This window comes from Danio rerio, chromosome 24 (assembly GCF_052040795.2).
Source record: "Danio rerio strain M-AB ecotype USA chromosome 24, GRCz13ab, whole genome shotgun sequence".
In the NCBI taxonomy this organism is placed as follows: Eukaryota; Metazoa; Chordata; class Actinopteri; order Cypriniformes; family Danionidae; genus Danio; species Danio rerio.
This window is the reverse complement of record NC_141044.1, coordinates 40,482,501-40,504,201: the sequence shown is the minus strand read 5'-3', so window position 1 is coordinate 40,504,201 and position 21,701 is coordinate 40,482,501. Positions and strand designations below refer to the sequence as shown.

The 21,701-nt window shown below is 34.8% G+C and overlaps 3 protein-coding genes across 11 annotated transcripts in view; 1 reads left to right on the top strand and 2 right to left on the bottom strand.

Annotated features, from left to right (window-relative positions):
- Nucleotides 1-21,701, bottom strand: part of rhbdl1 (rhomboid, veinlet-like 1 (Drosophila)) — a 120,234-nt gene that overhangs the window by 23,741 nt on the left and 74,792 nt on the right. The window lies entirely within an intron of this gene.
- On the bottom strand, nucleotides 332-20,455 carry wdr24 (WD repeat domain 24). 8 transcript variants are annotated; one of them, XM_087308371.1, is made up of 15 exons: nucleotides 20,312-20,455; nucleotides 19,500-19,745; nucleotides 17,984-18,168; nucleotides 17,787-17,867; nucleotides 15,341-15,448; nucleotides 14,072-14,432; nucleotides 12,276-12,453; nucleotides 10,939-11,363; nucleotides 7,593-7,858; nucleotides 5,997-6,106; nucleotides 5,813-5,913; nucleotides 3,615-3,719; nucleotides 3,019-3,356; nucleotides 2,601-2,785; nucleotides 332-812 (listed from the first exon to the last, which is right to left on the bottom strand). In XM_087308371.1, the coding sequence occupies exons 5-15, from the start codon at nucleotides 15,440-15,442 to the stop codon at nucleotides 644-646; spliced, it is 2,340 nt and encodes a 779-aa protein (XP_087164497.1). In that variant the 5' UTR covers nucleotides 15,443-15,448; nucleotides 17,787-17,867; nucleotides 17,984-18,168; nucleotides 19,500-19,745; nucleotides 20,312-20,455; the 3' UTR covers nucleotides 332-643.
- zgc:112496 overlaps nucleotides 20,498-21,701 on the top strand; it is an 8,859-nt gene continuing 7,655 nt past the window's right edge. Inside the window, 1 exon segment of the mRNA NM_001013465.1 lies at nucleotides 20,498-20,569. The gene's annotated coding sequence lies outside the window, so the exon portion shown is untranslated.

Here is a 21,701-nt window from a genome sequence, read left to right as displayed (position 1 = left end):
ATTGTTTTATGTTTAACACACTTAAATATGTAAAAACTAACAAGTTAACTTAATTCCTTCATGTTGTCCCAACACAAGTCGATAGTGTGGAGCCCAGCATTTTTAACAGTGTACCGTTAGTTTGCTATATAAGGGAACGATGCACAAAAGAAAGCTCCGCCCCCTACTCAATATTCCGTTTCAATAGGAAGTACATCCAGATACTGGAATAAGAGTGTCAGCAACTTACAATTCACAATAATTACCAACTAAAACACTTAAAGGTGCAGTAGGTGATTATCTCCAAAAACATTTTGGTTTGTTGTGTCCAATAGTAATGATTAAAGTGATGTTTTTTTTTTTAAACAAATCTGATTTTAATGCAATAACAAATGTGTCGTTGATACAGTTTGACCAGAGTATTTTTTTTAATGTGAACGAATCACTCACGAAGCCAAGTGCATCTCAGCCACATTCATGAATAGACATAAAAACAAAATCTCCGAAAACTAAAAATAAAACCTGATTGTATTGAAGCGCACATTCCAATATGTACAAACAGATTCCCACAGAGTGTGTGATTATCATCGGATCATTAGTTGCGTGTGTTTTCCCTCATGAGTAGCAGCGTGATTGGAGTGAGTTGTGCAGTTCTCTGTGTGTGTCAGGTGTATTCACACAGGTGTCCGCAGCCGGCAGGACAGTGTTTGGACTGTTTGAGCCACTCCATCACGTGCTCCAGGTGTCCTCCGTGACTGCAGCCCTGACACCACACAAACAAACCTTTGACCACGTGATGACACACCGCACACACACTCGCACACTGGTGGCACCTGGAAACAGTGAACACACACACACAAACAAGATAAATAAATAAATAAAGTGAAAACACATTTATAAATAATGCACACATTTAATATTTAGGAAACTTTAGCTATTTTCCAGTTGACAGCAAATTTACAGTAAACATTAAAAAATGTAACTTCATTACAGTAATGTAACAAATTTTACTTACCATGAGGTTCAAAAATTATATGTGTGTGTATATATATATATATATATATATATATATATATATATATGTACAGTTGAAATTATTAGCCCCCCTGACTTATTATCGCCCCTATTTATTTTTTTTCCCCCAATTTCTGTTTAATGAAAGGAAGATTGTTTCAGCACATTTCTAGGCATTAAAGTTTTAGAAACCTATTTCTAATTACTGATTTATTTCACCTTTGTCATGATGACAGTAAATAATATTTTAGTTGATATTTTTCAAGACACTTCTGTACAGCTTAAAGTGACATTTAAAGGCTTAACTAGGTTAATAAAGTGAACTAGGCAGGTTAGGGTAATTAGTCAAGTTATTGTATAACGATGGTTTGTTCTGTAGACTATCGAAAAAAAAATAGCTTAAAGGGGCTAATAATTTTGTCCCAAAATTGGTTTCTAAAAAATTAAAAACTGCTTTAATTCTAGCCGAAATAAAACAAATAAGACTTTCTCCAGAAGAAAAAAATATTATCAGATATACTGTGAAAATTTCCTTGTTCTTTTAAACATCATTTGGGAAATATTAAAAAAAGAAAAAAAAAGGGGGCTTATAATTCTGACTTCACCTGTGTATATATATATATATATATATATATATATATATATATATATATATATATATATATATATATATATATATATATATATATTATTCCTCAGTTTTATATATTTATACAACAGTTATGTTTGGTTCTTGAATCTGATTGGCTGACAGCCATGCAATAATCAAAACTCCTACAGCTTCTTCACCCTTGTGTATTACTCCGCCCACATAGAGTGACAGCAGATCAATAAGCTCATACAGTTTCACAAATATTGCAGCTGTTAGACAAAATAATGTACTTTTGAGGCTTTTTTAGGCAAGAATGTAGTTGTTTTGTTATATATACATATATATATATATATATATATATATATATATATATATATATATATATATATATATATATATAAATAATTCCAGCATTATGGATGTGACATTTGCAGTAAAAACTCAAAACATAAATTCACATAGAAAGTATACCTTAACATTACAGTGAAACATCTGTTTATATTTTCCAGAACAACTGACTTACTGGATCAGAAAAATTAAAAAGTTGTCACGTTAACATCTGACTTTTTTTTAATGGTTATGTGCCTTTTTATACAGTGTATGTAAACTTTTGTTTCATCTGTATATCACATTATTATTGCACAGTTATTATTATATTATTACCACTGATTTTGGTAAATATCCTCAGCTTGATTTCATCCCTAGATCTTAAGATATTCTTGTTTTAGTGAAGTTTTAGTATGTAGTTGTTTCTGTCTTTTGGAATTAATTAAGTTTTTAACTAAAGTTGATGTGAAATGCTGCTCTGCCCACTAACTGAACTAAAAAGTAGATTTTGTAAGTAATTGTGTATTTTACAACACAACAGAACAATTTGCATAACTATTAAAAACGTCCAAAAAAACAGCAGCTTTAAATTACATTTAAATAAAGTAATATACATAAAGGACTGAAACTCATAGCTTGATCTTAAACTTGAGAAAGATTGAACAGGGAAAAGCAGTGGTGGTCGTACCGGTCACAGATCCAGCCCTTGTTGCTCATTGGCCGTTTGCAGTTGCTGCAGTTGATGTGTAAAGTGGTGGAGGCTTGATTGAGGCACATGATGGCGCCGCACGTGCTCAGTTTGATCACCTCATTGCTGACGTTCCACAACTCGAAACGCTGCAGCAGGTCGATGTAGGACATGTACCAGTGCTCCTGAAACACACACACACACCAGAGCATGGAATGTCAGACACTAGAGAGCACTGGGTCGGTAAGAAGATCTGATGAGAAACCCAAGTATGAAGTGGCGTCAAAAAAATTGTTGATCTATTCAGGCAGAAGTGACTAACAGCAAGCTATGGATGTTTATATCAGTTTTATATCTTCTAAACATCTACAACGTTTATTTTAATTTCACCTTTAAAAAGGGTCAAACCCCCACAGACCTGCATGAGCTCGTCGATCTCCTTGCGGATGCGGTCTCCCAGCACAATCAGCACCGAAACAGCCATCTGCACGTCTCCCTGCTCGGCGTAATAGCACAGCATCTCCTTCACGATGGGGCAGAAGAACTTGGGAGGCAGGTGAGGTGAGAAAAGCTGCTGCGAGACGGAAATGAGACTGAAGGACTCCATGGGAGTCAAACACATGCTCTCGGCCTCGCTGCCGCTCACGTGCGGAGACTCCTGCTTTTCCTGCAGAGGCTCCGGGGCCGACGGGTGATCCATGATCTCATGCCGCAGTGGAAACGCCTCCTGGGGGAGCAGGTACTCCGACTCCTCTGCTGGACACACACAAGTCTTGTGTTTCTATTTTTTTTATTTACATACTATATTCTAGGGCTGTGCAATATAATGCTATTGACCTTATTCTGCGATGTGGAAGTGTGCTCATTTTTACGATTGTTTTACAACTTCCAATTCAGTTGCATACATGAAAAGTGGAACTATGTGTTGTGATTTTTTAATCAGTAATTGATTCCAATTCATAAGTAATCTAGTCAGCTCCGCTTGTGAGTTTTAGTGTAGTTGTGTTGTCTGACCTGGTTGGTTGTCGTGCTCCATGCTGTACAGTTCATCATCATCTAATTCAGCGTCTACAAACAGATACTCGGCCTGACCCTCGCTGCCCTCCGTCTCCTCGTTCTCTGCAAACACACACACACACACTGTTATTATTTATACTCAATACACTTTATTATATACAGTTGAAACCAGAAGTTTGCATACACTCTGAAAAAAGGAACATAACCATTTTTTTTTAAATGTCTGGTGGTAAATCATACTAAACGTTTACTATTTTTGGTCTGTTAGGATTCCCTAAATGATTGACATTTGCTAAATGCCAGAATAATGAGAGATTTTTTTGGGGTGGTGGGGGGGGGTGAATTTTTAATAATTTCTAGACAGTCAAAAGTTTGCATACATTTCCTTGGGTTTTTTTTTTTTTTTGCTTTGCTTTTAAACTGTGTAACTTTGGTCAAACGTTTTGGGTATCCTTCCACAGGCTTCTCACAATAGTTTGCAGGAATTTTGGCCCATTCCTCCTGACAGAACTGGTGTAACTGAGTCAGATTTGTTGGCTGTCTTGCTCGCACAAGCTTTTAAAAAATTTTTTTTTCAAATTTTCTATAGGATTGAGATCAGGGCTTTGTGATGGCCACTCCAAAACATTCACTCTGTTGTCCTTAAAGCACATTTTAACAAAATTGGCTGTATGCTCAGGGTCATGTTCTGTTTCGTTATTTTAGTATTTCTACATAATGTTCTTTCTTCATGATGCCATCTATACTGTGAGGAGGACCAGTCCCTCCTGCAGCAAAACAGCATCTATTGGAATGCTCTTAGTGAAGCGTTCAGTTTTTCCACTTACAAAATGCGTCATGTAAATAGCAAATGCGCTAACGCACGACGCAACTGGCTCTTAAAGGAAATGGGAGATGAGACTCTGATTGGTTTATTCTCAAAACACACCTATAACTCATTAATAAAATAAGCTCAACCCTTTTAGATCATGCGCAAAGAGGATTTTTCCATCCTTATATTAGCCAAAGTGGATTCTGACACGCCCTGAATGCGTTTGCGCCCTGCGCTTTGCGCATGGAGTGTCAAAATAGAGCCGATAGTGTCTCATTTGGGACACAACTTTTGTTTATTTAGGGTTTCTTCATGTGTATTTGGACAGGTTTCTGGGTTTCTGTAAGAGCGCCATCTGGCCTTCGGAGGAGATTTACTATAAATCACACCGTGCTTCCTTGAGATGATGTGCATGAAAAATCGCAGCTTTGCTCAATCATATTTGCCATTTCAATTCAAATAATTGCCAAGCCCTAGTGTAAATTTTTTTCAAAGGGAACATTTTTTGATAGAGATACAACTCTTGTAACATCTGGAATAAGAGGGTTAATATTTTTTTTTATTTAAAATATTGAGAATATTACTTTTAAATGGTATCTAAATTAAGTTCTTAATGATGCACAACTAATAAAAAATGTTTTGCTACATTTACAGTGGGGAATTTACTAAATACCTTCATGCAACATGATCTTTACCTAATATTCTAATGATTTTTGTCATAAAGGGAAAATCATTAGTTTTGACACATTTGATGTATTTTTTTGTCTATTGCCAAAAAAAGTACCTGTACGACATAAGACACGTTGTGTGCTCCAGTGTTACTACCAGGATGGAGGTGCAGTACACTGCGTATATAAACATGTCATAAACCCCTTTCACACAGTGATACAGGTAAATATCTGGAAAATTTCCAGAACATATTTACTGGTAAATAAAAAAAAAAAGGCTGTTCACACAGACAAGGACGTTACAGAATTTTTCCAGAAAAGACCATTCATACATTCATTCCAAAATACAGGTAAATTCTGACATCATTAACCAGAAATGACCTCTAAATGGAAGCGCTTGTTTGTGTAAACATTTGACTACATTACAAATTCTGTGAATAATGTGAATGCATCTGAGAGTTCTGATCGGCTGGAGTTGACGTCTGACGTCAGCACGTTCTAATCGTGAACAGGCTCTTTCCGGAATATTTCCTTCTGCGTTTACACAGCGCAGCATTCCGGCAAATTACCGGTAATGTTACAACTTCTCTTTCCGGAAAATTGCAAGAACAAAATTTCTGGTATTTTCAAAAAAGGGCCTGTTCACACATAAAAAAAATTAACTGCTGGTAATTTTCCAGAAAGGTCTGTACGTGTGAAAGGGGCTTTAGTCTCACCGTCATTGTTGTTGAGGTTGGTCTCCAGGCTGTGTATGTTGTCTTGTCTGTTTTCTTTGTTTCTCTCATTAAGAGCACCACTCATCTCCTTCATACTGAAGCTGCAGTACAGAAAACAGGTAAATCAGACACACAACTGAGCTTTGGCTTCAGAAATTAAAAATCATATGGAGTAATATCATGCCTATTGACGAGTGGAAGGTTTCCTGATTTGTTTAGATTATGATTGGTTGACAAGGAGGGATTGGCCGGTTCAGAAAACATGATTCGCAGCATCGTCCATGTGGTTGATTCCTGTATGACACACAAACACACATCAAAACCATAGACTGTAAAAGATCTGGACGTAGTATCCGTGACGTCACCCATAGGTTTCTAAAGAACCCAAAAGAAGCTATCAGTAGGCGTGGCTAACCGTCACCATTTTGTTTGTGTGTCACCGCACCAACCAGGGGATACCAAATAAGGGCAAAGAGGCGGAGCATGAGCGGAGCTACAGACACATGCTGGCATTTTGCATAGACAGGCTTTTCTTTGGGAGAAACGATTAATACTTCATTACCTGCGACTCGTTTGTGTTCTGACCACATGTGCTTGGTTGTACACAATATCAATAAAGTGTTTAGACTTTTAAAAACACTGCTGTAATACATTGAGCCACTAAACATTGTTCTTATGGTGCTTTTCTACAGTAGGAAAACGGGAATGACTTCCAAACACTTCAGATAGTAAATGCAAGACTATTGATGAAATCCAGGCATAACACTTTATGACAATGATTCAGATGACTGTTCTAGAGCCTACAGCTAATCAATCCGTCAGATTCTGGAGTGCTTTACAGCTCTAAAGAACATTATAAATGATAAATGATCTTAAAAAAAAAAAAACATATCAGAATGTGTGTCTCAAGAGTTCACACTGAGCTGATGATTAATTATAAAGCTTGTTTGGCATGCCGTCCCGGGAGAGAGCCCTGAGCTCATCAGATCCTCAAGCCTGGGCTCCCTCCTGTTTGCAAGGCGAGAGGGCAGTTTGAGCTCAGGTAGTCAGCTGGCTTGGTAAGGACTAGAACCAGTGACGTTCTTGCTGTGAGGCAAAAGTGCTAACCACTGGGCCAACCCATCTAGGAAAAGGAGGAGGAGCAGAGGTGGAAGGGAGGATTCTTCAAAACAAAGATGGCTGTGATATGGAACTCTGGGTATTTATAGAGGCTTAGGAATCGTCTGATTGGTCAATCATAAATTGAATAATGCGAGATCGGCTGCAAGCAATCATAAGCATGTGATCCTCTCGAAATTAGTTTACAAATAATCTTCACTTATCATAAGAATCATTCTGCAGAGATTTCGATATGGTTCATTGAAAAGTGATTCTGTAATGTCTGTAAACCCCTTCCCTCCATAAGCCAACTCTACTCTGATTGGTCAGCTGACCATGCCATTTTTGATTGGTCTTTTCTATCTCTTCTACATTTTAGAGGCGGGAATATGCAAACGTGTTACTTTGATCTTGTTTTATATCCAGTTTGGACATTATTTTCAAAAAGATATGTTTAGCTTCTTAATAATGCCGTCCCAGTGTGGACAGAAGGCTGAAGGGGAGAGAAACATGCGTTTTTAAATGAAAATGTACAACTGTGAACACGGCCTTAGACTTATGCTATCTATGCTATGCTTAGTGCTTTTTCATCCCCAACTATAAGTGGCTTTTAAATAAAAAAATGAATAAATGTAAACGTAAGCTATTATTAAGTCGCATGTAAACGCGTGTATGTCTGCACCTGTGGTCTGTTGAGGCTCTTGGCGACGTGAGCGTTGTGTTCACAGAGTTCAGCGAAGGGTTTGCCGCTCAGTAAGTAACTCTGAGCAGTGTTGATGAACCAGTCCATGCCGGCGCTGCTGTCAGCTTCGCTCTCGAACACACTGAGGGCGCTGGACACCTGCGCAAACTGCTCTGTCACATCCGGCTTCTTGAAGAAGAAGATGGGGTACCGTCGGTCACCGCCAGGGTACGTTTTACGTCCCACGTCCCCGGCAGAAGCAGGAGCTATGAGGAAAGATCATGTTCTGTTGAGAAGTTTGTTGGTAATGATACTGAGGCTCAGTGTTTAAAGGAATATAATAATAACACTAGCTGAACACTAGCTAAACAGTTTTTTTTAAAACACTTTCTTTATACATTTTATTAACCAAACATATATAAAAAAATAATAAGAAATTTAGAAAAATTATATATATATATATATATATATATATTAGGGTTGTAACGGTATGAATTTTTCACGGTATGATAATCGTCTAAAACAATACCACGGTTTGACGGTTTCGCGGTATACGGTATGTTACAAATGTTACAAAATAATAGAACAGTGAAGCAAATTTGACTTTTTCCAAATAATATATTTTTAGTTACTATAAACAACACCACTTACAATGAACAAATAAAAAAATAAGAAAATAATAAATAATGTGTCAAAGTCCAAATAAAGTCCAAATAAACATGGTGCAAATCCTCAGTAAAAAATAGATATAAATATTTACTATACTATAAATAGTTACATAACGAAACTAGATTCAATATGGAACATCCTTAGGTTTTATGTGCCAGCATGGATATGGTTGTCTATCGATATGGATTTGGATATGGTTGTCTGCAATGCAGACAAACAGCTGCACCTTCATTTGCGTCTTTTGAATACAGCAAGAGCAGCAGTTCGTCTTTGCTGTGTCACTGTTTTGTCATGTTTCTGTGCTGCTGTGCATGCAAAAGTACTTAGTATGAGAATTATTTCATGAAAAACTTTTTTTTTTGCGTTTTATTTAGCCGCGCATAAATGTATGCCTATCTCTCATTCCGTGTTGTTCAAAAAGCTTGGTCCACAAACAAAAGTGAAACCTATGCTTATTGGTTGTGATATAGCGAGTTTGAACCAATCTGGGCATGGAGGAGGGACAATGCATCAATGTATCATGTCTGATTTGTCCGGAGACACAGTGACGAGCGTTTCTTTGTCAAATCAGCGTTGTCAAATGTTGATGACGTAACCGCACTGATTCCGGAGCCTCTGAAAGTCTGCGAATGTTATGTGATACAGCACTGGAAAGCTGAGATTCGCTTCTTTATGCCAATCTTTGAATTGTATGAATCAGATCAGCGGATCAAAAGTTATTAAACATTTAAGAGCAATACTTATTTTTAGCCGCGGGCGGCTGTCTCGGTCTTTAAGGGTTAAAACCGTTGATATGCAATTGTTCATGGTATGATAATCGTGCACGTTCAAATCGTGGTAAACCGTCATACCGGTATATTGTTACAACCCTAATATATATATATATATATATATATATATATATATATATATATATATATATATATATATATATATATATATATATCATTACAAATACAGTAGAAATCGTAATTATTAGCCCTCCTGTGAATTTTTTCCTCATCTTCAAATATTTCCCAAATGATGCTTAACAGAGCAAGGGATTTTTCACAGTATTTCCTATAATATATTTTCTTCTGGAGAAAGTCTTTTTTGTTTTATTTCAGCTAGAATAAAAGCAGCTTTTAATTTTTTCAAAAACATTTTAAGGTCAAAATTGTTAGCCCCCTTAAGCTATATTTGTTTTGAATTGTCTATAGAACAATCTATTGCTATGCAATGACTTGCCTAGTTACCCTAACTTGCCCAATTTACCTAGTTAAGCCTTAAAATGTCACTTTAAGCTGAATACTAGTATCTTGAAAAATATCTAGTCAAATATTATTTATTGTCATCATGATGAAGATCAGTTAAATCAGTTATTAGAAATGAGTTATTTAAACTATTATGTTTAGAAATGTGATGAAAAAAATCTGCTCACCGATAAACAAAAACTGAGGAACACAAAATATATAGCAGGGCTAATAATTCTGACTTCAACTGTATATAAATAAATAAATAAATAAATAAATAAATAAATAAATAAATAAATGAATGTACATACACATACAATATAAAAGTATCAAAACAATGGTAGATTAATAGCAGTTGATACAAGAAGTTATACAGACAAAAGATTCGTATTAGATTCCTTCAAAAATCCTACAGATTCCCAATGAGACAATTCTAGCAACTATTGTTTAAAATGAGGGCTTGCTGTATTTTCCCAATGACAAGCTATTATAAGTTTTGCATGTAATAAACAGAAAAATCTACAATTTCTTATCTGAGCTAGTAAAAGATGTTGAGCATAATTAACAAGGAAAAAGTGGTCAAAAAGAGAGGAATTATTGTGGCTGATTCGAAAATTGGCCAAAAATCAACACTTTCAAAGAGCCGTAGTGTAAAACGTCAAATCACTAAAATATGAAATAAACATTAGGAGACTGAAATTTCTCTTAAAATGTAAAATAATAAATTTTTATTTAGATTTTTACATTTATTCATTGTTTTTAATGCATATATTTTTAATAATAACAAACTCGAACGAACGCACGAATGAATGAACAAACAAATGCACGCACGCACACAAACAAGCAACAAATGAACGCACACATGCACGAACAAACAAATGAACGCATGCACAAACGCCAGCACACAGAAACGCACACACACACACAAAAATATACACACAAAATATATATATATATATTAAAAAGACATATAGCGTCACTATTAAGAATGACCACACTATCCTGGAGGACCATGTGCACCCAATGGTTCAAACATTGTATCCTGAAGGCGGTTCCATGTATCATGATAATAATGCACCAATACACATAGCAGGACTGGTGACAGAGTGGTTTGATGAACATGAAAGTGAAGTTAAACATCTCCCATGGCCTGCACAGTCACCTGATCTAAATATTATTGAGCCACTTTGGGATGTTTTGGCGGAGCGAACCAGGAAACGTTTTCCTCCATCAGCATTGTGTAGTGACCTGGCTACTATTCAGCAAGAAGAACGGCTCAAAATCCATCTGGCTGTGGTGTAGGACTTGCATCTGTCATTTCCAAGATTAATTGATGCAGTATTGGCCGCAAGCATATTAATGAATTATTAAGGTGGTCAAAAACGAGGCATTTCTATGTTGTTGTTTATGAATCTGGTTTGTTTGTGTATTTTTCTGTAACTCACCGGACATCAGACTCTCTTTAGCAGCAAATGCCAGGTCCCCAAAGAGCCCGAAACAGAGTCCCTCGGGATTGGCGCGGTCGACAGGTCTGCTGGCGTCCTTGAACATGTGCTGGTACAGTGTGCTGTCTTTGGAGCCCGACAGCAAGAAGTACGGGTCATGCTGGTGCCGCCAGACAATGCCCGTGGTCACGTCTTTGTGCTCCTCGAAAGTGGCGAAGGGGATGAACGGCCGCCGGACATCCCACACGTAGATGTTGTGGTCCACCATCATGGAGCAGGTGGCCAGATGATAGCGGCGCTCCGGACGCCACTTGACCCGCGCCACCGAAGCGATGGTCTGGACACAGTAGATCTCCTTCACACGATTGGTGGACATGTCCCACACCTTTACCATCTTATCACGGCCACCCGTCGCCAGCCAGCCTCTGACACACAGACATATAAACACTGAATCAAGATTAAAATACATCTGGATCCATATACTTTCTCAAACTGAAGATAAAAATAGGTGAAAAAAAAAAAAAGTTTTATCTTAAAATTTTATCTTTATTTATACTTATAATATTTACTTTAATTCTAACATTGATTTTTAACTTTAAAAGCCAAAAAGATATACTTAAACTAATAATATTTCTACTGTTACAATTATATTACAATATATTATAGCATAACAAAAGTTTAATAGTATAATAATATTAACTAAATAGGAATGTTATTTTTTAATGATATTATTTATATTTTTATTTATTTATTACTATTATATATATATATTTTGTTTATTATTATTACTATTCTTACTCATTTTATTTTATGAGAAGAAAATAAAAAAATATTAAACAAATAAATAAATAGCTGAATTTAAAATAAAATAATGATTATTATAATTTAATATTATTCTTATAATATAATAATCATTATTTTAAATGTTATAACATTTATTATACACAACATATTTACTTTTTTTCTAATTATTATAATATATTTTTATTATTATTTTCTTCTGATTTGTTTTATTTATGGGAAGAAAATGAAAAATATATATTTATACTACTACTACTAACAATAATAATATTGAATTTAAAATATAATAAAAAGGCAAATAATGATTATTATAATTTAATATTATTTTTATGATATAATTTAAAATAATTTAATTATTTTAAATAACTTTTATAATGTAATAATCATTATTTTAAATTGCATAATATCACTTTTTTGTATAATAATATTCTGGTTTTTTTTAATAATTTTTAAATATATATATTATTATTTGTATTGCATCCTTAACATTTTATCTACCAAAAATGTTTGCTTGTTTCAGTTTGAAGTACACACACCTGTCCTCCGGATGCCAGTCACAGCAGAAAACAGGTCCGGTGTGTGCAGTAAACATCCTCTCATAGCGGTCGGGTCTGCGAATGTCCCAAAGCTGCACATTTCCATTCTCAAAAGAAGCTGCAAATGTGAAATAATCCTTCATACTGAACTGCACATCTCTGACGCTCTCCGACTGACCTGCAGAAACACACACAGATTCTTACAAACAGCGCATAACAATCGACTCTGGGTTGAAGACAACTCTCACTAACAGAATTATTTTATTTTAAACCAAGATACTCCAGACAAAAACAGTTTTTTTTGGGTGGGGGCTTGAGTTTGTTATGAGTTATACATATATTAATTGGAGCAAGATGATTTGCACATTTTAATAAGAGACATATTAATTTAACACATTTCATTTCAGATAGCGACTGTTAGTCTTTGTTTATAAAAATATAGTACTTGAAGTCAGAATTATTAGCCCTCCTAAATTATTAGCCCCCTTGTATATTTTCCCACCAATTTCCGTTTATGGAAAGAAGATTTCATCAACAAAATTCCTAGAATAGTAAAGTCCACTACAGGAGGTAGGACCTTCTCATTTATGGCCACTAAACCCTGAAATAGCCTTCCTGATCATGTCCGAGGCTCAGACGCACTCTCTCAGTTCAAAACTAGATAAAAGACCTATCTTTTAGTAAAGCACACACACAATGCATCACATAACGGTATGACACATGAGTGTGCTCCACGCAGGTGAGTGGGCTTGACAAAACCACCTGTAGGGCACCCTCCTCCTGTCTTAATGCACCAGACATTTTATTAGTAATACTCATTTGCTTTACATATTTGTTTCTATGTTTGGGTATATAAGTACTATTTCCATTTATAGCATTTCATTTTTTGCATCGATATTTAATATTTCTTTTTAAATACACCATGAACAACAGCTATGCTAATTGTTTTCTTTGTTTCTCCATTTCCACCTGGGCATGCCCATCCTGAGGCCTCTAGTGATTGTGCAGTGCCGTAGATGTGATCCAAGACATGTGAAGAGATTATGCCAACCATTGAGAACCTCAAGCACAACACATACGAAAAGATGATGCCAACCATAGTATATTTCAAGGACAACGCATATACTTAATACACTCCATTTAACATGTACACATAGATGTTACCTATATGCAATAAAATTGCAGGTTGACTATTTGTATAATAACTATAATAAATATTTGATGATAACTTTAACTTAATCTGATTATAACTCAATAATTAAATAAAAAAACATTAATTATTGTTAAAAGAGCTGTACAAATAAACTTGAATTCAATTAGTTTTAAAAACTCATTCCCAAAAACGGATTTATTTTATCTTTGCCTGATGACAGCACATAATATTTGACTAGATTTTTTAAACATACTAGTATTTAGCTTAAAGTGCCATTTAAAGGCCTAACTAGGTTAAATAGGCAAGTTAGGGTAATTAGGCAAGTCATCGTATAACAGTGGTTTGTTTTGTAGACAATCAAAAACAAATACTGCTTAAGGGTGCTAATAATATTGACCTTAAAAGGGCTTGTAAAAAATAAAAAAATGCTGTTATTCTAGCTGAAATAAAGCAAATAAGACTTTCTCCAGAAGAAAAAATATTATAGGAAATTTCCTTGCTCTGTTAAACATCATTTGGGAAATATCTGGAAATTCACAGGAGGGCGAATAATTTTGACTATAAATCTAGTCTTGTAATTTCCTAAAATGACCTTGGCACATACTTCAGCCCATGTATTTGCGGTAATTAAGTTCACACGCACCAGAAAAGGTGCTGACGCTCTCTTTCTTGCGCAGGTCAAAGCACTTCATGAATCCGTCCTGCGAGCCGGACAGCAGCATGTTGACCTCCGTCGGGTGGAAGCAGACCTTGTTGACGGTGCGCTTGTGTTCGGTGAAGAGCTGCTCCTGCTTGTTTCGACAGGGTCTCGACAGGTTCCAGGTGACCACGGCTCCGTTGGTGGCGGCGGTGGCCAGTAGGTTCTCCTCCATCTGATGCCACATCACGTCCGCACAGCTGAAGTTGAGTGAGGGTTTGCGACCCACACGCAGGTTCAGACGCTCCACGAAACCGTCCTCCTCTAAACCGTAGATCTTGAAGATATTACGGCCGGCCACCACCACCTGAAAAACATAATCACAGACCATGCATCACAAGAAAAGTGGAATTAATGGCACTCATACAAAAATAAAGTAACACTGCAGGGTTTTTTCCAATGAGTATTGACACGAGTGCTCTATAAAGGGTTACTTAATAAATTATGTTAATATTAATAAGAATAAAAGTAATATTACAATTTACTAAAATATATACAAATTAATTAAATTAAATCACAGTTATACATTTTAAATTTAAATTAAATAATTTAATTAACATATTTATAATATTGACGATATTTAAATGACAAATATTTACATTATAAAAATAAATTCATAAAAATATACACACACACACATATACATATATATATATATACACATATATATATATATATATATATATATATATATATATATATATATATATATATATATATATATCAACAATATAAATTACATTCTACATTTTAATTAAATTTACATAATGTAATTTGCATTTTAATTTTTATATTAATTAAAACACAAATAATACAATATGTAAATATTGATATTTAAAATAAACAATTTTTTAAAATATACATTTAAATGAAATAACCTGCATGAAATTGAAACATAGCAAGATTTAACTACAAATTACAGATATATACATTGAAATGACAAATACATTTAAACTACTTTTACATTATAAATTATACATTATAATTACGGTATATATATACCAGCTAATCTGCAACCAGATTAACTAAAACACTGTAAATTAAAACTAAATTGCATTACATTATAGGAGTATATTTTGTAATTTTTGATTTTATTATTATTAGTATATTTTAAATTTACTGAGTGTTTTCTTTGATTTAAAATGGGCAGCATTTAGTCATGCAAATTTAAATTTTTTTTTTTAAATCACCAAATGCACACAGTATAATTGTGACCTGCGTGGCGTCCCGACAGACGCTGATGGCATTTGCAGGTGCATCCAGGTGGCAGAACATGGTCCGTCCATTGATGGTGCTCACCCTGGTCATCTTCTCCATCTCAAGCTGAAAACCAATGAGAAGAAGAGCAAAGACAGAAACAAACACACAGAGAGATGAGAGAAAGGCCAAATAAAGCAGATGCTGCAGTTCACTCTCCGGCCAGCAGGTAGAGCACAAACTTATCATCATCTTCATACGGGTGATTCTGGAGTTATGGGAACATTTTGCATCTCCAATAGAAATTTTTAAAATAATTTTTCAAAAACAGAAACTTTAATGAAACAATTTTGAATAACAACACAAATTATATCAAGTTACCCCTAACAAAAAATGTCTGTATGTGTATTTAGGGACATTTTGTCTTGAAAATATTAAGGACTCCCATTATAGCTATTTTTTGAATCACACATTCAGCTTCAATCGTCATCAAACAATAAGTCTAATTTTCATATTTTTTGCATTTACTAAGTTAAATAAACATTAACATAACAATTTGTTAATGAAGTAATAAAAAAGTACATTTTGCATATGTCTCTGCATTCTGGTCAACTCAACATCGGTTGAGAAAAGGCAGAACAATCTGTAAAGCACTGATAGAAAAAGCATGCGAGTAGCTTCAAGTGATGTCACTATTCCTGGCCGAATGGCATTGAGGCCTGCCATTATGCTTCTTATTAATTTGCACAAAAATGTTTATGATTCAGCAACAGTAGATGAATTATTCGTCAACTCGCTTAAAGTTAAATTTCAGTGAATTTCTCACGAATTTCTTCACAAAAACAATAATATGATGAAAATCTATAAATTGTGTGGCTTGAGGTTAGCATCTTGAGATAAATAGCAAAACAGTGGAAAATAGTTAAAGATTAATAATACATTAAACAACACTTGGTAACAGAATCAAATATTTCCGATCACATCTAAGCATTATTTTACACCAGCACTGTACTCAGATTACGGTAAATTTGTTGTGTCGATCCAGTTTAATGAAAAATGCCTGAAAATGTGGCTGCAGTTCAAGAACAGTCTTTACATTTAGCAAGAAGTGATATGAAGCAGAGGATTTGCTAGACATAAAGCTCTACTGGGGCACAGCTCCCCCTCAAATGAAAAAAAAATAATAATAATAATTTATATATATATATATATATATATAAATATTTTTTTTTAATTTTTTTTAAAAGGTTCGTAGCCAGCCTATTAAAAGGAGTGATTCTATTTTTTCAGATATTTGAGGTTTAAATACTGCATTTAAGTGACATTTTAAGCACTATTTTGTGCTAGATTAGCTTGTCGGATGGTTATAACCACACTTTTTGATGAAATAAAAAGTGCTTATACTATTTTTTGTTTACAGAAATCTTTTACAAGATTCAAATCATATTTCACATCAATTACAAGTTGTTACAGTTTTATATATAATGTAATGAGACTAGAATTTTAGAAATATTAAAAAATACTTATTTTAAATGCTAATTTATTATCATTCATCATAAAAAATAAAAATAAAATAAAAATTAATTATAACTTTAGCCTATGGGCAAATAACAAACTGGCCAGCTCATTTCGTCAGTCAGAATTTGTCCATTTAAATAATAAAAGCCTTCTTTTATTGCTTATTCTTCTTAACGCCTTCTTAGATTGGTTATTTTAACAATTTATCATGGCATACTGTCAAAAATGGGACAAATGAGCTCATATAGAGGCCAAATTCTGGCCTTTGTCAGAAGAGGGTTGGGTCTTTCGAACCACCCAAGAAATCTTTTGCATGAATATTAATTTCATTTGAATAAAATTCTCTCGACAATTCTAAAAAATACAAAAAAAGATATTTTATAGAATTAGCAGTTGTGTGTTGTCTTAGACCCGACTCATGGCAGAGAAATAGCTTTATTAAGTCTTACCTCTCTGACTCATCATCCCTCCTTTTGCTTCAAACAAAAAAACCTATCAGGAGCCATGCTTAGTCTAAATAAGATCATCATCATGTTGTTTGAACTTCAGTTTTGTCGACTTGCAAAACTCACTGCGTGCCGACACCTCCGCATAAAAGACTGTTGCGGTTTCACAACGCATAAGCGGCGCAGCTATTTTTTCGGTGTGCATGTTTACAACCGGGACTTACACCCGGAGCAGAGCAGTGTCAGGCGCGCGGGTATGTTTTTTTTCTGTGCACATCCTCAGTTTTGTTTATGAGTAAATGACATTGCTTTCATCAGCGTTGGTTCGGTTGCACATAGAGGTTAACGTCTTTATTCTGGGATTACCACTCTTAATAAACACACTTGCATATAAAGTAAATCGTATCTCAAAGCATTTACTGGGGCACTGGCGATTTTTACTGGGGCACGATGGGGTCTAGCGATGCCCCTGTGTAAAAGCATCTATAAAATGGACTCACGCTTCGTGTCCAAAGCCTGTTGTGTTGAGAAAGAAACTACTCAGATAACCTTCAAGCTTCTCATTTACTCCACACCGAGTCCTTTGAAAAAAGCGAGAGCAGAAAAAGCACATTCTTCAGTGTTTAACAACATAAATTATAAAATACTGTTATAAATATACATTTAATAAATACATTTTATAAATAAATATGCTTACTTGACGTAAAACAGCAAGCCTGTCAGGGAATATTATTGTTATTGCAGCACAGACTTGAACAGATTTTCTCTCTCCATCTGTTTTCTCATGCAAACTTGAGATCAGTGTGTGGCCGCTGGTGCGTGACGTCACACACACATTCACGAAGGCGCATTTAACATCTGTATGAAGAATTTCACATCAACCTGCAGCAGAGAAGGGAAACAAGGCATATTAATAACACAAAGTATTGTCATAAAACATATTACGTGAGATGTATACAGAGAACTGCTGCTAAATAGCATATTATACCTTTTTATATATATTTATAAATATATAAGTTTCTTTTTTTTTTTTTTACAATTTATTCAATTATGACCCTTATGACTACTATTGATAAAATAATTAATAATCAAAACAAACAAATACATATTTATATACTAAATCATATCTTTCACTTGCATATAGCTGCTTATTTACAGATTTTTTTTATATTTTACATAATTAGTATATTACGATATAAAAATTTATGCATTATTAAATGATATAACACTTAACTAATAATCAATTACATGATGCATTTCCAATGATTGGTATTCCAATATATTATATTAGCATGAAATTTATGATAATAAATTATTATTAATAATGCTCTAATAAAAAAATCATATTAAATGTAACAATAACATACATTAAAATGACATGAGTCTGATGATATAGCTACATTAAATTAATCATATACACTCACCGGCCACTTTATTAGGTACACCTGTCCAACTGCTCGTTAGCGCAAATTTCTAATCAGCCAATCACATGGCAGCAACTTAATGCATTTAGGCATGTAGACATGGTCAAGACGATCTGATGCAGTTCAATGTGAGCATCAGAATGGGCAAGAAAGGGGATTTAAGTGACTTTGAACGTGGCATGGTTGTTGGTGCCAGACGGGCTGGTCTGAGTATTTCAGAATCTACTGGGATTTTTACACACAACCATCTTTAGGGTTTACAGAGAATGGTCAGACAAAGAGGAAATATCCAGTGAGCGGCAGTTCTGTGGGTGCAAATGCCTTGTTGATGGCAGAGGTCAGAGGAGAATGGCCAGACTGGTTCCAGCTGATAGAAAGGCAACAGTGACTCAAATAAGCACTCGTTACAACCGAGGTCTGCAGAAGAGCATCACTGAACGCACAACACGTCCAACCTTGAAGCGGATGGACTACAGCAGCAGAAGACCACACCGGGCCACTCCTGTCAGCTAAGAACAGGAAACTGAGGCTACAATTCACACAGGCTCACCAAAACTGGACAATAGAAGATTGGAGAAACGTTGCCTGCTCTGACGAGTCTCGATTTCTGCTGCAACATTCGGATGGTCGGGTCAGTATTTGGTGTTAACAACACGAAAGCATGGATCCATCCTGCCTGTATCAACGGTTCAGGCTGGTGGTGGTGGTGTGATGGTGTGGGGGATATTTTCTTGGCACCATTTGGGCCAATTGGTACTAACTGAGCATTGTGTCAACACCACAGCCTACCTGAGTATTGTTGCTGACCATGTCTATCCCTTTATGACTACAGTGTGCCCATCTTCTGATAGCTTCTTCCAGCAGGATAACACGCCATGTCATAAAGAGCGAATCACCTCAGACTGGTTTCTTGAACATGACAATGAGTTCACTGTACTCAAATGGCCTCCACAGTCACCAGAACTCAATCCAATAGAGCACCTTTGGAATGTGGTGGAACGGGAGATTCACATCATGGTCGTGCAGCCGATAGATCTGCAGCAACTGTGTGATGCTATCATGTCGATATGGAGCAAAATCTGAGGAATATTTCCAGTACATTGTTAAATCTATGCCATGAAGGATTAAGGCAGTTCTGAAGGCAAAATGGGGACCAACCTAACTAGTAATGTGTACCTAATAAAGTGGCCGGTGAGTGTAATAACTTGAGTTTAACCTGCAATAAGAGTCATATGTAACATTATACCAATGTTATTCGTTTTATCAACTTTTCTGCACTGTGATATACGTTAATAAGTACCATTATTGTTACTTTAATTAGCAATAAGCTAATTAACGCAGTGTTTGTTATTGTAAAAGACAGAAGCATCAATTACAACTTTTTAAATAGGTAATTCTAAAATACCGTGAATTATTATTCACCTCATATTACCTGGATGCTGCTTCGAGGTCATAAAAATAAATTCTTTTCTCAAAACATTACATGTAGTAATATATTTATGCTAAATGCAAGTAGTCAATCTGAGCAAGTTAGTTCTGTAGAGATTTTGTCATAACAAAAGTCTCACACGGATTCAAAAACACCTAGGAGAAACTCCTACATCTCGAGTCTATAAAACAGCTCCTCGTGTCGCCGAATATTAAAGATTATCTGCAGTATGGGTTTATATAAGTCTGAAATAACCGCACGGAACTTACCCTTTTCAAAACAAATGTGTCCGTTCACGAGAAGCGGATGTAGAATCATTGTTTACGTTCTCCGCTGACGTCACCTCCCGTCGTAAGGCGCGCTCCTTCAGTGTGTGTGTGGAAAGGAGCTGCAAGATTTGCTAAGAAACCTTTACAAGCTCACAAAACAGGTTATTTGTTATCATAACTCATAATGTGCTGTTGTTTAACGTGCTTCGTGTGTTGTAGATGTTATAAAGCGCGTGTTTGTGTGCTGTGACGGACAGCGTTGGGAAAGGTAGTTTCTTAGTTACTTTTTATGGAAAGTAATGTGGTACGTTACTTTTGCGTTACTGTTTGATCTCGTTCAAAACTTGCAGGGTTATTTTATTTTTTAAATAGATGAGCTTTGTTATAAACAAACGTTATAACATTCATTTACCTTTAAAAAAACACATCAAAAAAGAATAATTTCAGATAATGTTATTTTCGTAAATCTTCCTGACCCAAGGCTATGCCAAATATGCAGATTATTGAAAGTTTAAAGCAATGTTTTTGCTACTTTTGTACCTATTGTCTTATTAGTTAAGTAAAACAACTGTCCAATGAGACAATCTCCCTTCTCTCGATGTGTTCAGAACAGTTAAATCGCAGTGTCTGTTCCCATCTCCTCATTCTCTCATTGACTGCCTGATTCAATGTGACTTTGTTAATTTTATTTCAGCAATTTATTTTTTTAAGCAAATTAATAAAACTTAAAAGTAACTCGCAATACATTTTTAATAAATTAAGTTAAATATTATAACTTTTTTTTTAAGAAATGCATTACTTTAGTCGTTACTTAGAAAAGTAATATGACGTAACCCCTATTTTTTACAGTCTATAGTTAACCCCAACACTGGTTACGTAAGTATATGCGTAGCAAAATATATTTTGAAATGTTTGATGCAAAACGGAAATAACAGTTCGTTATTTAAATTAGCATTCTTCATATGACATATGTGCAAAGTTTGGTGCAAAATGAAATTATATAATTTGCATTTGAAATTTCTAACCAGTCTTAAATTAAAAAGTTTCATACTAATAATTTTAATGCTTCACAAGTTGCAAAATTAAATTGAACATGTAAATCAACAATTAAAATTGACGTGTGTAACGTACAAGCAAAAATGGTAGCAAAATTATAATTTAAATATTAAATTTAAAAAATATATATAAATATATTATTAAATACTGCATTTTCATCATTGCGTCATGGTATGTTTGTAGCAAATTTCTATTAAAAATGCATTCTGAGCTAAAGATATAGCAAAATGGCGGGTT

Coding starts and splice junctions, on each gene's coding strand:
- wdr24 (XM_087308372.1), bottom strand. CDS start 15,442: ATGGAGAAGATGACCAGGGTGAGCACCATCAATGGACGGACCATGTTC. Junction 11,364..12,275: donor GACTGGCATCCGGAGGACAG/GTGTGTGTACTT, acceptor TCTGTGTGTCAG/AGGCTGGCTGGCGACGGGTG. Junction 6,107..7,592: donor AGAGCCTCAACAGACCACAG/GTGCAGACATAC, acceptor TGTGTCATACAG/GAATCAACCACATGGACGAT.